Below are 16,758 nucleotides of genomic sequence, written 5' to 3'. Positions count from 1 at the left end.
GGTGTCTTGTTCTCATAGTGTCTAGCTCATCAGCGCCTCGATACGGGGATGTGTATGTGTTGTTGTAGTTGTTATAGTGTCATATAGCAGGTCGTGTTTCTTGTGAGACCCAAAACCCCGTTCACACAACTCCTGGTCAGTGTCTCAGAAGTTGCAAGGCTGTTTTTCTTCTAAGAGACCCCTGGTGGAGGAGAGCGAGGCCGCCCCCATTATCCCCAAAACAAGCCATCTAACCATAATTACTCCCAAATTGTAAGATTGAGGTAAAAATGTTTCAAAGTTCTCAGTTACCGTGTAGATTAAATTTATTTGTTAAATGTTACTATTTGTTGCAAGAAATATTTTCAGCTCTGTGGGACCATCATATTCCTGAAATTGTCATCTCCTCCATAATGACAGACTTTAAATGAACACAGGTGAAAGTAAAAGCAAACAAACACTAAAAATAATTACAAAATAAAGCGAAAACCGTCACCGTTCTAACGCTACAGGAAGCCTTTGTGCCATTTGTGCAATTGTGAGCAGAATGCCACATCGACTTTCATCCCCCTGTGATATTTTCTTGTGCTATGATTTTAACCGTCATTTTGTGCCCAGTTTAGCAACCAGTGAGTGGCCAATTTCACCTCCATTTGAAGGCTGGCGAGTACATTACAAAATAAGACTCCCAGTCGGGGACTGATGGAGCCACGCCTGACTCACTTGGCTGTGGCTTGAAATTACACAAGTCTATGGGAACAGGCAGCAGCAACTACGATAGACTTTGTATAAAACTCGAGTTCTTGTGACTCAGAATCAGCCTTGGCTACAGGGAAGGTGGACTCGACTATATCACTGACACACACCGTGTGACACAAGGCGAGTGCAAAATTAATTAAATGGAATTTGATGTTGTGTATTTTTTCATCTTCAACTGACCAGCAATAGGAAATTATGGTGCGCGTCACATTAAAGAATTAAGTTTTATACCAGTTTTCATCAAATTTATTGCTGATTTCCCATAAAAGTTACTTTAAAGTCGATAAATGACAATAATGATCCACAGTCACACTAAAATGTATGTAGAAAAGCACAAAGACCCTTTTCCCCTGGAGGGCAGTGAAAAGCCAAGAATACAAATTAAACAAATAAAGAACTGAATTAATCTTCACCCCTTTCTTGCTGATTACTTTAACTACTTTCACAGTCTCACTTACATTTATCCACAAGATATTTTTTGTCTTGTCAGACACTGAGATTTTACCCCAGGAAGTACCCTTCAGTGTACCACCCACCCCAAGTGTAGGGACGTCCGTCCATCTCAGGTTCCTTCCCCAGCCATGGGTGGCACCCATTTACAGCTGGGTGGACTGGGACAGGTAGCCTGGAACACGGACCTCAACTGGAACCACGGTCTACATACTGGTAGTCCAGCTCCTCATCACACAGAGCCAAAAATAACATTCTGCATTTCAAAGATCGCTGTAAATCCCTGCAGCTGAGAAGACATAAAAGACTTTAAGTTACAGTGCCCTCTCACAATGAAAAATATCAAAGCTTATTTGAAACTTCAACACACATCACAAAGCAAAGCAAATAAACAACATTTTATCAAAGGATCAAACCATGTTTTTGTGCATCTTAGCAGAAAACATGCACAGATACGACCCTCTGAAACCAAAGTAGAGAAGCTTGAATCTTCGACTGGACTGGGTTGCTTGACGTGAGGACGTTTCGCTTCAAATCACAGAAGCTTCCTCAGCTAAAATTCTTGCTCTGGTAGTCTGACTTCTGTCTTGACTCTTGTAGAGAAGAATAAACCAGAAGCCAACAAAAGCTGGAGTTTTTTAACTTAACCAGACCCCACCTACCGAGAGACTGACTGCTATAGGCTAGTGACTAAACAATAGCTCTAATTAGCACCTATTGTGCGCTAGTTAGCACTCTCCTAATTACAGGATGGAAGCCTCCCCTGATGGCTCCCTTGACGACTCTCTCCTGATGAGGTGAATGACTCATTACCATGAACAAAAGACTGAAACTGCTTTGACCTGAGTACCACATTGTAAATGAGTCATTCATGTCATCAGGAGAGAGTCGTCAAGGGAGCCATCGGGGGAGGCTTCCGTCCTGTCATTAGGAGAGTGCTAACTAGAGCACAATAGGTGCTAATTAGAGCTATTGTTTAGCCACTAGCCTATAGCAGTCAGTCTCTCGGTAGGTGGGGTCTGGTTAGGTTAAAAAACTCCAGCTTTTGTTGGCTTCTGGTTTATTCTTCTCTACAAGAGTCAAGACAGAAGTCAGACTACCAGAGCAAGAATTTTAGCTGAGGAAGCTTCTGTGATTTGAAGCGAAACGTCCTCACGTCAAGCAACCCAGTCCAGTCGAAGATTCAAGCTTCTCTACTATGGAAACCACCTGGACAACTGAGAGCCTACACAGAAACCTCTGAAACCAAACTTAGAATAATATCTCCACCGCAGAGTTGTGATGTAAAGCCAGCAGCGTGTGCACGCACCATCTGAAACACAAAAGGACAAAGTGCACGTCTGCCATCAGACACAGGTTGGAAGGAGAAAAACACGGCACAAACAAAGTCACTCATTTGCATGAAAAAAAAGAAGCAACTGTCTCGTCACTATTATCCTACAAGTTACATGACCGTATCAGCACATATCTGACGGCACACACAACCGGGCCGACAGTGAACCATTTCCAGATTAAATCTGGAATCAATAAGAACGATGCATTAAATAATTAGTCTTAATGAAGATTAAGAGCAACCGTCGCCATCCTTTTGTCTGAAAGACATTTTCAGCATCGCCACGTCTTTGTGGTGGAGTGTTGATGGAAGAAACCCGGGTTCCATTTAGGACATTAGAGAAAACAATTAGCTGCTTCCTGCAGTGGCAACACTGCAAACACAATGAAAACTGAAGGCTGCAAAAATGTGAGACTCAATGCAGTCTGATTGGCCCACCACGACTTCACAGCAGAAGCTATTAAAAAGACATTACAATGACATGATTTAAACATGTTTTAAACAAAACACAGATCAAACAACATGAAAACTAAAGAATATATTTTAATATTATCACTCATGAAGTTATTTTTAGGAGATGAAAACTTTATCGCTTAATAGATTCCTGTATTTTCTCTTGAACACAATTATTCCACTTTGCATGAAAGTGTTTATAGATCTGTTTATTTCTATAATATGGGCAGGAGCTGGAGTGCCCCAGGTGGAAAACAAATAAAACAACAACATAACATTTATGATGTTTTTGACACTGCAACATGCCCAACTGGTGCAAGACCACAATAGGGAGTCTGAGGGCAAGAGCGCTCTGGAGCAGGTTTTCATCCAGAATGTCTCTGTACTTTGCTGCGTTCATCTTTCCCTCAATCATGATTAGGGTTGGGTATCGAGAACCGGTTCTTTTCGGGTATCGTTGAGAAATGACTGGATCCACAGACATCAATAGCCTTTTTGCTTAACGATTCCCTTATCAGTCACTCAGAGCGGCCGTGGTTTTTGGGGGTGTTTCTTGGGAAAATGATCATGTCTCTACGTTGATTACAGAACCCCTGCAGGGTCTGTAATGAACTGTTTCTGCAGCACAGCTCTTCTTTGAAGCTTGAAGCAATGAAGCATTGATACAACCCGCTGCTTCATTGGTTCTTTGTTTTATTTCGCTTTATCGTAATTTTCCCCACTAAAACCCCAAAAAGCATATGTGTGTGAGTAATATTTATCTGTTTTTATGTTAAACCAACCTGTTATGGTCTTCTGAAACAGTTGATAGATGTATTTTATAACTTAAAAACCAGTGGTGGGCACACTTCCGATAATCCGATAACAGATAATTATCGAAGATAATGTTTTCTTTATCGGATTATCTTTTTAGATAACTTTAAAAACCATTATCGGACCAATTATCTTCCAATTAATCTTTGTCTGATAACTTTTAAATCGATAAACAAAATAAACAAAGCTGAACAGCGACAAGCATTTTTAAAATTAGTTTAGCACTCACCTGTTAAAAATTTTGTAACTATAACCTTTGCTAACAGAAGAGAGCCGCTTGTATAAAAGCCATCTCAATCCTCTGCAAACAAAAGAGAAACAGCCCCAAAAGAAAAAAAAATTATTTTAACACCATACCAATAGGCTGCCGATATCACCTAAGTCATCCAGAGGCATACGTTTTTAATTTATGGTTCAAATTTTAACCAAGCAAATTTTGGACAAGTTATTTAAAATTACTGTCATGTCTGAAGTTTTATTAAGTGAAAATATCAGATATATGTTTTAGTTTTAATGTGCTAATTTTTAAGGTTTTGTGAGCACATCCTGTGACCCGCAATGCATTTTGGGTAGGATGATGTAATCTCAGTACATCACGACAGGACAAATGCATTTCAGACACTCTGTTCAGGCTCCACAGACAACAGCATTAAACTCTAGTGCCTAAAACTCTCTTGAATATATTCTCTGCGTTTATAGATGTTGGTTTTATTTGCGTTTGTTAAATTCCACGCATTTTAAATGTAGCAGACAGGGATTACTGTATCTGGAATTTTGTTTTCAAGGCCTCTACTGCCATCTACTGGTCAGTAGTGTTCACTAAGCGTGTGGGAACCAGTAGATAGCAGTGTTCTATTTATTTTGACCCCAGTTATGTCAGATGATGGTCAAATCAACTTTTTGGCTTTGCAAATGGCTTTTTTTGTGTGCAATGAATGTATACATTATACAAGTTTCACTTTTTTAATGGAATTACAACCTTATTTCTTTTTCAAATTCTCCCATTTTTTGCATCCAGCCTTATTTCCTTTAGAAATTTCCTTGACAAATAATATGTCTATTAGGACGTCAGGTTATGTGTTACACATATACATGTGTGTATATATTTTCCAACTTATTCCCATTGATGAAACTTTTCATTTTCTGCCTGAAAGCTTATTAGATGAGTGTGTTCAGGGCTCCGTTTGTTTACAAAATACACACACGTTACAGACCTTGAAATCCAACAGCAGGGATTGATATTATCCAAAGATTTATGAACATACAAATTAACGTGCTTACACTTTATGATTTTCTCTGTTGTGAGATATAAAAGTGTCTTATCGTAGCGTTCGTGTGTATATGCATTATAACGCAGTGCACGAGCGACGTTACGATATTCTTCAGAACGACAACATACGCAACATGCAACCAGCAGCAGACACGCTGCTGTCATAGACAACTGCCTGTAAAGTTTTTTGGCAAGTTATAACTTTCTAAACAGTGTAATTTGTAATGAAAGTCGCTTCATTTGTGCGGCTCTTTTGGCGCCATGTTTGTTTTTTCAGAGACAGCAGTAAGCTCCGCCAACCCCTCCAAACGGAGGGATTTGTAGCCCTTCGCCTTCCCCTCCGCCTCGCTCCAAAAAGAGGCACTTTTACCCAGAATCATTTGCGATCTGTCTGTTTGTTACAAAACCTCAGAATTAGTGCATTATTCAACATTAAAAGATATATGTTATATTTTAACTTTGTACAAATGACATAATTGACATTAATGGAGTTATTCTATCGGTATTAATGTTATTTATAATCAAAACCATAAGTCAGCATGACTTTATTTTTCAAGACCTGCGCCTGACCGGAGCGTCGTAATTGATAGAGAGTTGGCTTTATGGCTGCTCTCGGAGCGTGTCTGTGCTGGGAGCTCTGTAGTAAACAAGAGCTTCCAGCAGGGGCAGAATGTTGAAAGAAAAGTGTGGTCTCATTGTTGTGGTCTGTTTTTATTTTTATTATTATAAGCTATTAAATTTGTTCTACTACTAGTTGTAGATGTGTCAGAAGTAATATTGGAATTTATCGGTTATCTGTAACTTCCGATACATTTTTGGGTGGTTTATTGTTTTATCTTTATCAAAGATAACTTTTCAGTTATCTGATTATCTGTTATCGAAGTTAATTTTTTGGTTATCTGTGCCCATCACTGTTAAAAACGGGACCGATGCTAATGCGTTAGTATGTCTATGGCGTTTTCAATGTTAAAGTTAGCAATAAGCTGTTCGCATTTCAGCACATTTGTGTGCATTTGTTTTCTGTATAATAATTAATGGCTCAGCATTTGTTGTCATAAAAGAGTCAAATGTATTACAAATTGTAATATTATTTACATTTATTTTTGTTTATATATTAATAATAATAATAATACCAACAACAATAATAGTAATAATAACTAATAATGCTACAATAAAATTTTAAAGAAAGAGACAAAAAATAACTTGATTAAAAACACAACAGAAAATATAAAACAACTAACAATGAATATAAATAAATAAATAAGTAAATAAATAAATATAGAAATAAATAACTGTTTCCTGTGAACACCGAGTGACTCTTACACCTCCACTTCATCCCTGTTTTAGTCAAGTTTAATGACAATTTGTTTCCGTCAAACCATATTTTCAATTTTTTTAATTTCTTCAGTGATTTCCTCCAGAACTATCTGCTAAGCTAGAAAACTGCTGCATCCTAGTAAGAGCAGAACGCTATTGGAATGAATTTGAATAAGGAAAGTTGGGGGTTTTTTTCTCACCAAAATGGATGCTGAAAGAAACGAGAATCGTCCTCCGTTCTGTTCACACACCTCCAAACGCTGCGCGGCTCTCTGACGAGTCAAGTTAGAACGATAGAGTCCAGTCAGAATTAATAAATTCAAAGCGAAACGCCGTTTAAATCAAATGACACCTCTTTCCAAATGTTGCAATGCAAACTGCAATCGATCAAAATGTATTTTTCCTCCCAAAATGAGACGTCCTGCGCTGACATGCAGCAGCCGGCTGAGCTCAGCTCAGAGGTATGGAGAGACATTCATGCCAAAATGTCTGAAAGGAAATGCTTTTGACAAAAACTACAGATTTTGTTTATTTTTAATTTATGTCCAGAGATCAAGGATCCAGTAACCAATTTCATATTTATTTACTTTAAGACTCAATAAAAATGTTGTTGATATAGAAAACCTGTAAAGCCTACTTTTAGTACACAGAAAATTCACAAGAGGAATCGATAAGGAATCGGATCGATAATGGCATCGAAATCGATAAAATCAATACCCTTATCAATACCCATCCTTTAAATTAAATTAAAATTTAAAGTTATCGGTTATCCGTAGCTTCTGAAAAGTTTTTAGGCAGTTTATCGGTATAGCGTTAAAAAAGATAACTTTTCAGTTAGCTGTTTACCAGTTATCGATTAGCTCGGTTAGATCGGTAGATCGGTTAGCTGTACCCATGCCTGGCATTCACAGCAGAGTTCAATCTCTGTCTCATCAGACCAGAGAATTTTGTTTCTCATGGTCTGAAAATCCTTCAGGCGGTTCTGGTAAACTTCAGGTGGGCCGCCATGTGCCTTTTACTAAGGAGTGGCTTCTGTTTGGCCACTCTACCATACAGGTCTGATTGGTGGGTTGCTGCAGAGATGGTTGTCCTTCTGGAAGGTTCTCTCTCCACAGAGGAATGCTGGAGCTCTGACAGAGTGACTATCGGGTTCTTCTTCACCTCCCTGATTAAGGCCCTTCTCCCCCAATCGCTCGGTTTAGATGGACGGCCACCTCTAGGAAGAGTCCTGGTGGATCCAAACTTCTTCCATTTACAGATGATGGAGGCCACTGTGCTCATTGGGACATTCAAAGCAGCAGATATGTTTCTGTACCCTTCCCCAGATTTGTACTTGAGACAATCCTGTCTCAGAGGTCTCCAGACAATTCCTTGAACTTCATGCTTGGTTTGTGCTCTGACATGCACTGTCAACTGTGGGACCTTATATGTCGACAGGTGTGTGTCTTTCCAAATCATGTCCAATCAAGTGAATTTACCCCAGGTGGACTCCAATTTAGCTGTAGAAACATCTCAAGGATGATCAGTGGAAACAGGATGCACCTGAGCTCAGTTTTGAGCTCCATGGCAAAGGCTGTGAATACTTATGTACGCGTGATTTCTCAGCATTTTATTTACAATAAACACTGTTGCCACAGTTACTTTGAAAAAGTAATCCAATTACTGATTACTCCTTGAAAAAGTAACTTAGTTACTTTACTGATTACTCAGTTGTAAAAGTAACTAAGTTAGATTACTAGTTACTTTTTAGTTACTTTCCCCGGCTGTCAACAACCCTCTGCCACCTCAACATGACAATGATACTTGTTTAGCCAAAACTCACTTTATACTTGTAGTCACCCTTTCTTGACTTCAATGAAAATAAATACTTGTTTTATAAAAAGTAAAATAGAGACCTCTTTCTTGATCTCATATTTTACTGTTGACAGCACTGTAACAGTAAAACTTGCAATTTCTAGCCTACATTGTTTATAAATGTAACTATTAAATTCTTTCTAACATTTTTCTAACATTTAAATTCTCTCTAAACATTTTACTTGTCGAAATTATTATTATTATTATAAGTAGTATTAGTAGTTGTAGTAAAAAAAGGCTTCAAAACTGGACCTTTAATCTAGGGGTGTTGTGGGGGGGGGCACATCCTTGCCCCACGCCCCCATTCCATCTGGATTCACCCCTGCTTTGGTGGTTGAGCACAAAGAATGGATAACATTTATTTATGCGGAAAACATGACCAGATTTACAGGTAAGAAAGTTTTATTGCGTTTTCACATCATGTGGTCCTCAGAAAGAGAGTTTAGGTGCATTTGAGTGGAAAATAGTGTTATTGTTGACGCGTCGCGGAGGATCAGCTGTTTTTAACAACCAGATATGGAGCGGCTCAGCTCAGAATTCTAAATAAAGGAGGAAAAAACATAAAAATGTCTTTGTAAAGCTCAGTGCAGGTGTGCTGTTGTCACCGTGCTTTAAGAGGTGAGGACGAGCTGCTGCAGAAAACCGTGGATGAAAAGCTCACACCTCGCTTAAAGTGGGCAGTTCAGCCGAACCCCAACCCCCTGCCCACAGACCAAGTTTAATGCTGCTATCGATCCACAATGCAAAAATAATAGTAATGCACAGTGACTTGGGGAAGCAATTTTAATCTGATTACTGATTTGGAAAGATTAACGTGTTAGATTACTCGTTATTAAAAAAAGTGGTCAGATTAGAGTAACGCGTGACCGGCATCACTGACAATAAATTTGCAAAAATCTAAAAAAATTATATATATATACATATATATATATATATATATATATATATATCACATTGTCATTATGGGGTGTTGTGTGTAGAATTTTGAGGGGAAAAAAAAAAGAATTTCATCCCATTTGGAAAAATGCTGTAACATAACAAAATGTGGACAAATTGAAGCACTGTGAATACTTTCTAGATGCACCGTATATGCAATCATAGTTTTGATTAGACACAGATTTTGTCCCCCAATCAAAGCATGCAGGTGGAAGCAGGGGTGGAGGTGGGAGCACATGAGCAAATAAAGTGGCAGCCACCAGCACTGACAGGCAGAGGGGGATCTGGAAAATTGTTTCATCTCAAATAGCCCACCCAATTTAGAGGGAGTGATTTAGAAGGTCATGTACACAATGTCATTTAGTTGGTGTCATGATCTGGCCTTTTAGGGCCAGTTGTTATAGTTCTGGATGCTTTTCCACTTCCGTGCTCTGAGCCATCAGTGTTTTATTCATGTCATGTCTTCTTGGTCATGCTCAGTTTATCATTGGTTTTGTTTATCTTCTGGGTATCTCATTTTGCCATTTGTGCTGTTCTGCCTTAGTTTATGTAGTTGTTTATCATATTCTTTCACTCTTGGTCCCTTAAGTTACTTTAGTATTAGTTTAGTTCTGTTTATCACATTTATTGTATTATGCTTTAGTCACAGGTTTTGGTTGTTATTTATCTTCAGTGTTTTGTATCTGATTATGTTCCATTTGTTATTTATTGCACTCTCTGTTTATCAGGTATTTTGCTTTATTTATTTCATTATTCTGCACTCTCTGGTTTTGTCGTTCTGTTCATTTATTTTCACTGTAGTTATAGTTTATGTTGCCATCTTATTATCGGTTATTGCATTTACTTTTATACTTTAATCAGTATTAGTTCTGTTTTAGTTTCGATTATAATCACTGATCTTCTCGTTTCCCGCTTTTTAGATTAGTGACGTTATTTCCTAGTCTTTCCCCTTTTGTTTTGTTCACGTAAATTATTGTTTGTTGAGCAAGTCACGTTTTGCACCGCAGGTTTTTCTGTCACTTATTTATCTGGCCCCAGTTTGCTTTGCTTTTGTCTCACTGCCCTCTCTTGCACTTATCAATGCCTTCCCCGGTCACGTCCACTTCCAGAGCCTTTCACAAACCTGCACCTCATTACACTCTGAATAACATGCTCCCTATTTAAGCCCTCACAGTCCCACATTTTGTGTCAGTTTCCAGCCTTCGTACCTTGCTCTGTTTTGCCCTGTTTTTGCCTGCCTGTATACTGACTTTGCCTTGTTTTTTACCTCGAGTTTGCCTAGCCTCTGATAGCCCATACACTGTGTTTTTTTTACCTGTGCCTGTTTACTGAACTACATCTCACCCTCTTGCCTGTCTGCTACCTCTGCCTCGCTGCTGGACCACATGTGTACCAACCCCCTGCTTGTTGTGCTCATTAAACTTTTTTTTTTTAACTCTATCAGCTGTTTGAGTTTGCACTTGTATCCAGACAGTTTGTGCCACACCTGATAGTTGGAGGTATGCTGTAATTTTATGAATGAGGCATGTTAGTGTGTATGTCGCAAGTTGTCTGCCAGAACTAGGTCAAAAGTTTGCTTGGTTCCAAGAAACTTAGACTTTATATGGTTTGCCGGTAATAAGACAGCGTGAACATTGAATTTCAATGATAGGGCTAAACCAACAGGGGGTTAAATCAAAGTAATCTGTGCTGAAGGCATCAGTAGTATACCATAAATCAATTACAATGTCCACACCTTAGGGGGCAGGGGGAATCAATACACATAATAACACACAAGTGACTATTGTTATTCTCTATTATCTAAATCAGCTATAATGTAAATCACACATTAATACATGCAATAGCATTTGTTTGTGCTCAGACTTTGTTTTACCCACACTGTGCTTTCTATAGTGAAGGAATCACAATTTTGTTGAAATCATGAATATTGTTTATTATTAGCATAACTGAAACAATCAGTCAACTGACATAAGAAATAACCAAATAATTATTTTAAATTAATTACTCAAAAAAGTCCTCAAATATTAGCATTAATTCAATTTATGTATTTGTTTTTACTATTTTAGAGTTTGGACTACTGGGAGACCAAAGAAGGAAGTGGAAATCCTTTGTGGAAAATTGGCTTTTTTTTCCCCAGATTTTCTGTTTATCACTAAACAATTATTTGATCATTCATAAAAACTACTGAAGGACAATTAAAAACGGCCATTACTTGCAGCCTTATACTTAAGGCATATATATATATATATATATATATACACACACACACACACACATAGTACATCTGTAACATTTTCTAACGAGATCATGAATTTTGACACATTAGCATGGCGCCCCAATAGCGCCAGGATTTCGATTTCACAGGGAAAACCAGGCTCGGTGAAGACATCTTGTCCTTTTATGTGGCGGCAGGCAGTTAGCAGCCGTGCTGTTCACAGTTGCAGGCGCTTCCTTTGTCTGAATGAAAGTGTCACTATCAAGACAAACATCACTAAATAACATGCCACAGCTCCCACGAGTGAACATCTCCTGCACTCCTGACCTATATCTCCAAACGAGGAGTTATGCACACTCAGCAACAGCAAACAAAGCACCGCATGTCTGCGCTGCATCTTGTTTTTGTGCAGGCGACGTTCTGCTTATACCTGTTGAAGCGTGCAGCTTTTGACAGTATGCAATTAATTTGCATTGCATGATGGCGCCAACAATGAAGTTGCTCTGCACATCTGTCTGCATTTGTGCTACTGTTTTCCAAAGCTGACCTGGAGACAATAACTGGCCATCATGTTCCAAAAAGACAAAAAAAAAGAAAAAAATAAGAAAAAAACCCACTTGCCTCTGTCCGTCTTTTTCATTCTCTCTCTCTCTCTTTCTGTCTCTCAGCCATTTCCATAAATTATGGAGGAAGGCTATATTTGGACTCGGTGAAGAGAAAGAAGGGGGGAAATCGGGAGGTGCTTTGTTCACTTCAACACACATGAAAGCAGTACATTCACTCAGCTTCACTTTAATGCTGAGGGAGGAGTGACGAAATACACTGAGCGCGCTGTAGACACCAACACATTTTGTTCAGTGTGCTGTTGCATTGACATTTTTTTGCATTTTTATTTTATTAACAACTGGAATTTTGCATTCCACCCATGGTGGTGCATTTAAAGCAGCCATACGAGGTCATGTCGGCTCAGAGGTGAAGGTGTTTGGCACAAATTCCCTGCATCTAAACAACCATGCAGAAAAAAAACCCAGATTATTCACATTGGAAGTGAAGAGAGACACCGTCCCTCACTAAGAGACACTGAGACACTAAGAAATAAATGAGATATGAGGTCACAATGACTAAGTAGTAACGATGAGATAGAATTATGATAATACGTCATGTTTAGTGATAATTATGATACTATGTCATATTTAAAAGATATGAAGTCATAATTATGAGATACTAAGCCCTAATTACGAGATATTAATTTAGAATTATCAGATACCAAGATCCAGCTACAAAATATTAATTTAGAATAATCAAGAGCTAAGACCTAATTACCAGATAACAAGCAAGAATTATGAAATTCTTTATTATTACAAGACATTAAGTCATAAAGACTTTGCGTGTCTGAAATGCGATTTAGGAGCTCGACTTTACAGTTTATTCGCTCAATTATTTAGCGTGTAGTTATTATAGATTAACAGCACATTATAAAAACTCTAACAACGATGTAAAAGAGTGTTTTTTGGGCGGGGGGGGGTTCCACACCACCTCCGTGTTAAAAGGATGGAACTGATGTGAAAGGAGTCAAGGAGTCAAGGAGTGAGGGACGGAGGAGTGGTTGTTGATTTGGGAGTTAGGAAGCACTTCTCTGTAAACGAGGCTGTTCGTGTTCAGCGTCTTTACCTCCACAATGAACGTCTTCTCTTCTCCGCACACCGAAACCACCCAGAACAAAATGGGAAAGTAGCAGGTTTTCCAGCACCACCGCGGGAGCCCCGCCGTCCTCCTCCGCCTCACGCCGCCTCCTCCTCCGCCTCCTCCCCCCGTCGCCATGGCCGAGTCCCCGATATCCCCCCCGCCGCCTTCCGCCGGTGATTTCCAGGCTCCTGCTCCTCTTGTTTTACCGGAGGAAAGAGTCCGAGCAGCGCTACTTCATCAACCGCCGTCCGCTCGGAGTCTGAAAGACCGAAAGACAGAAAAAACATCAGACACCTGACAGCAAGTCAGTGCGCACGCGCAGCAGAGCCGAGGAAGAGCTGAGGGAAAGGGGGGGAGAGAGAGAAAAGGAGAGAAGAGAGAGAGGGGGGAGAGAAGAGAGAGGGGGAGGAGAGAAGAGAGGGGGGAGAGAGAGAGGGGGGAGAGAGAGTGAGGGGGGAGAGAGAGAAAAGGAGAGAAGAGAGAGAGGGGGGAGAGAAGAGAGAGGGAGAGAGGGGGAGGAGAGAAGAGAGGGGGGAGAGAGAGAGGGGGGGAGAGAGAGTGAGGGGGGAGAGAGAGAAAAGGAGAGAAGAGAGAGAGGGGGGAGAGAAGAGAGAGGGGGAGGAGAGAAGAGAGGGGGGAGAGAGAGTGAGGGGGGAGAGAGAGAAAAGGAGAGAAGAGAGAGAGGGGGGGAGAGAAGAGAGGGGGAGAGAGGGGGAGGAGAGAAGAGAGGGGGGAGAGAGAGAGGGGGGAGAGAGAGTGAGGGGGGGAGAGAGAGAAAAGGAGAGAAGAGAGAGAGGGGGGAGAGAAGAGAGAGGGGGAGGAGAGAAGAGAGGGGGGAGAGAGAGAAAAGGAGAGAAGAGAGAGAGGGGGAGAGAAGAGAGAGGGAGAGAGGGGGAGGAGAGAAGAGAGGGGGGAGAGAGAGAGGGGGAGAGAGAGTGAGGGGGGAGAGAGAGAAAAGGAGAGAAGAGAGAGAGGGGGGGAGAGAAGAGAGAGGGGGAGGAGAGAAGAGAGGGGGGAGAGAGAGAGGGGGGGGAGAGAGAGAAAAGGAGAGAAGAGAGAGGGGGGGAGAGAAGAGAGAGGGAGAGAGAGGGGGAGGAGAGAAGAGAGGGGGGAGAGAGAGAGGGGGGAGAGAGAGTGAGGGGGGAGAGAGAGAAAAGGAGAGGAGAGAGAGAGGGGGGAGAGAAGAGAGAGGGACAGAGAGGGTGAGGAGAGAAGGGAGGGGGGAGGAGAGAGAGAGGGGGAGACAGAGAAAAGGAGAGGAGAGAGAGAGGGGGGGTGAGAAGGGAGAGACGAGAGGGGGAGGAGAGAGAGGGAGAGAGGGGGAGGAGAGAAGAGAGGGGGAGAGGGAGGGGGAGGAGAGAGAGAGAGGGGGGGAGAGAGAGGAGGGAGAGAAGAGAGAGGTGGAGAGGGAGGGGGGGAGAGAAAGGGGGGGAGGAGAGAGAAGAGAGAGGGGGAGGAGAGGGAGAGGGGGGAGGAAAGAGAGAGAGGAGGGAGAGAAGAGAGAGAGAGGAGGGAGGGGGGAGACAGAGAAGAGAAGAGAGAGGGGGAGAGAAGAAGAGAGAGAGTGGGAGAGAGAGGGGGGGAGGAGAGAGAAGAGAGAGAGGGGGGAGGAGAGAGAGAGAGAAGAGAGAGCGGTGGAGGGAGAGAGAGAGGGAGAGAGGGGGGAGAGAGAGAGAAGGGGGAGAGAAGAGAGAGGAGAGAGAGAAAAGGAGAGAAGAGAGAGGGACAGAGAGGGTGAGGAGAGAAGGGAGGGGGGAGGAGAGAGAGAGGGGGGAGACAGAGAAAAGGAGAGGAGAGAGAGAGGGGGGGGAGACAGAGAAAAGGAGAGGAGAGAGAGAGGGGGGGGGTGAGAAGGGAGAGAAGAGAGGGGGAGGAGAGAGAGGGAGAGAGGGGGAGGAGAGAAGAGAGGGGGGAGAGGGAGGGGGAGGAGAGGGAGAGAGGGGGGAGGAAAGAGAGAGAGAGGGGGAGAGAGGAGGGAGGGGGGAGACAGAGAAGAGGAGAGAAGAGAGAGGGGGAGAGAAGAAGAGAGAGAGTGGGGAGAGAGAGAGAGGGGGGGGAGGAGAGGGAGAGAGGGGGGAGGAGAGGGAGAGAAGAGAGAGAGAGGGGGGGAGTAGAGTGAGAGGGGGGAGTAGAGAGAGAGAGAAGAGAGAGGAGGTGGAGGGAGAGAGAGAGAGGGAGAGAAGGGGGAGGAGAGGGGGGAGATAAGAGAGAGGGGGAGGAGAGGAGGGGGGAGAGACAGAAGGGAGAGAAGAGAGAGGGGGGAGAGAGGAGGGAGGAGAGAAGAGAAGAGGAGAGAAGAAGAGAGAGAGGGGGGAGGAGAGGAGAGAGTGGGGAGAAGAGAGAGAGGGGGAGAGAGAGAGAGGGAGAGGGGGGAGAGAGAGAAGAGAGAGGGGGAGAGAAGAAGAGAGAGGGAGGGGGAGGAGAGAGAGAGAAGAGTGAGAGGGGGGAGGAGAGAGAGAGAAGAGAGAGGGGGAGGGAGAGAGAAGAGAGGGGGAGAGAGATGGGGAGGGACAGCAAGAAAGGGGGGAGAGAGGGGTGATTGGTAGGGGGGAGAAAGAGGGAGAGAAGAGGGGTGAGAGAGGGGGAGAGAGAGGAGAGCAAGAGAGGGGGTGAGAGAGAAAGAGAAGATGGAGAGAGAGGGGGAGGGAGAGAGAGGGGGTGAGAAGAAAGAGAGGGGGAGGGGAGAGAAAGAGAGGGGGAGAGAGTGGAAAGAGAAAGGGGGAGAGAGGGGGAAGGAGAGAGAGAGGGGGGAGCGAGAGAGGAAAGCAAGAATGGGGGAGGGAGAGAAAGAGAAGAGGGAGAGAGCGGGGAGAGAAGACAGAGAGAGACAGGGGAGAGAGAGAAGAGAGAGAGGGGGGAGAAAAGAGAGGGGGGAGAGGGAAGAAGGAGAGAGAGGAGAACAAGAGAGGAAAGCAAGAAAGGGGGAGGGAGAGAGAGGGGGACAGAGAGAAGGGGGGAGGGAGAGAAAGAGAGGGAGAGAGAGTGGAGAGAGGGAAGAAGGAGAGAAAGAGGAGAGCAAGAGAGGGGGAGAGAGGGGATTGGGAGGGAGAGAAAGAAAGAGGGAGAGAAGAGAGAGGGGTGAGACAGGGGGAGGGAGAGAAAGAGAAGAGGGAGAGAGTGGGAGGGAGAGAAAGAGAGGGGGAGAGAGAGTGGAAAGAGAGAGAGAAGAGGGGGGAGAGAGAGAGAAGAGAGAAGGGAGGGAGAGAAAGAGAGTGGAGAGAGAGGAGAGCAAGAAAGGGGGGAGAGAGGGGGGATTGGGAGGGAGAGAAAGAAAGAGGGAGAGAGAGGAGAGCAAGAGATGGGGGAGAGAGAGAAAGAGAAGACAGAGAGAGAAGAAGAGGGAGAGTGGAGAGAGAGGGGGAAGAAGGAGAGAGAGAGGGAGGGAGGGAGCGAGAGAGAGAGAGCGAGAAGAGAGAGAGGGACAGGGGAGAGAGAGGGGGAGGGAGAGAAAGAGAAGAGGGAGAGAGAGGGGGAGTGAGAGAAAGAGAAGACAGAGAGAGAAGAGGAGGGAGAGTGGAGAGAGAGAGGGAGGGAGGGAGCGAGAGAGAGAGAGAAGAGAGAGAGGGACAGGGGAGAGAGAGGGGGAGAGAGGAAAAGAGAGGAGAGCAACGGGAGAGAGAGGGAGAAGTATAAAACCTCAGCAATATATTTGACCTTTCAGCATCCTGAGCAAACCTAAAAGCCCCAAACAAA

At 43.0% G+C, this 16,758-nt stretch overlaps 1 protein-coding gene across 1 annotated transcript in view; it reads right to left on the bottom strand.

Annotated features, from left to right (window-relative positions):
- The window catches only part of mmp24 (matrix metallopeptidase 24), a 239,811-nt gene extending 226,574 nt beyond the window's left edge, over positions 1 to 13,237 (bottom strand). The window contains exon 1 of the mRNA XM_034165909.1: positions 13,051 to 13,237. Within this exon, the coding sequence (XP_034021800.1) occupies positions 13,051 to 13,200 (150 nt within the window). The 5' untranslated portion in view covers positions 13,201 to 13,237. The remainder of the gene's footprint in view (positions 1 to 13,050) is intronic.
- Between the last annotated feature and the right edge of the window lie 3,521 nt (positions 13,238 to 16,758).

This window comes from Thalassophryne amazonica, chromosome 3 (genome assembly GCF_902500255.1).
Source record: "Thalassophryne amazonica chromosome 3, fThaAma1.1, whole genome shotgun sequence".
NCBI classification, from domain to species: Eukaryota; Metazoa; Chordata; class Actinopteri; order Batrachoidiformes; family Batrachoididae; genus Thalassophryne; species Thalassophryne amazonica.
The sequence above is the reverse complement of the archived record's forward strand: the minus strand, read 5'-3'. Positions and strand labels throughout refer to the sequence as shown.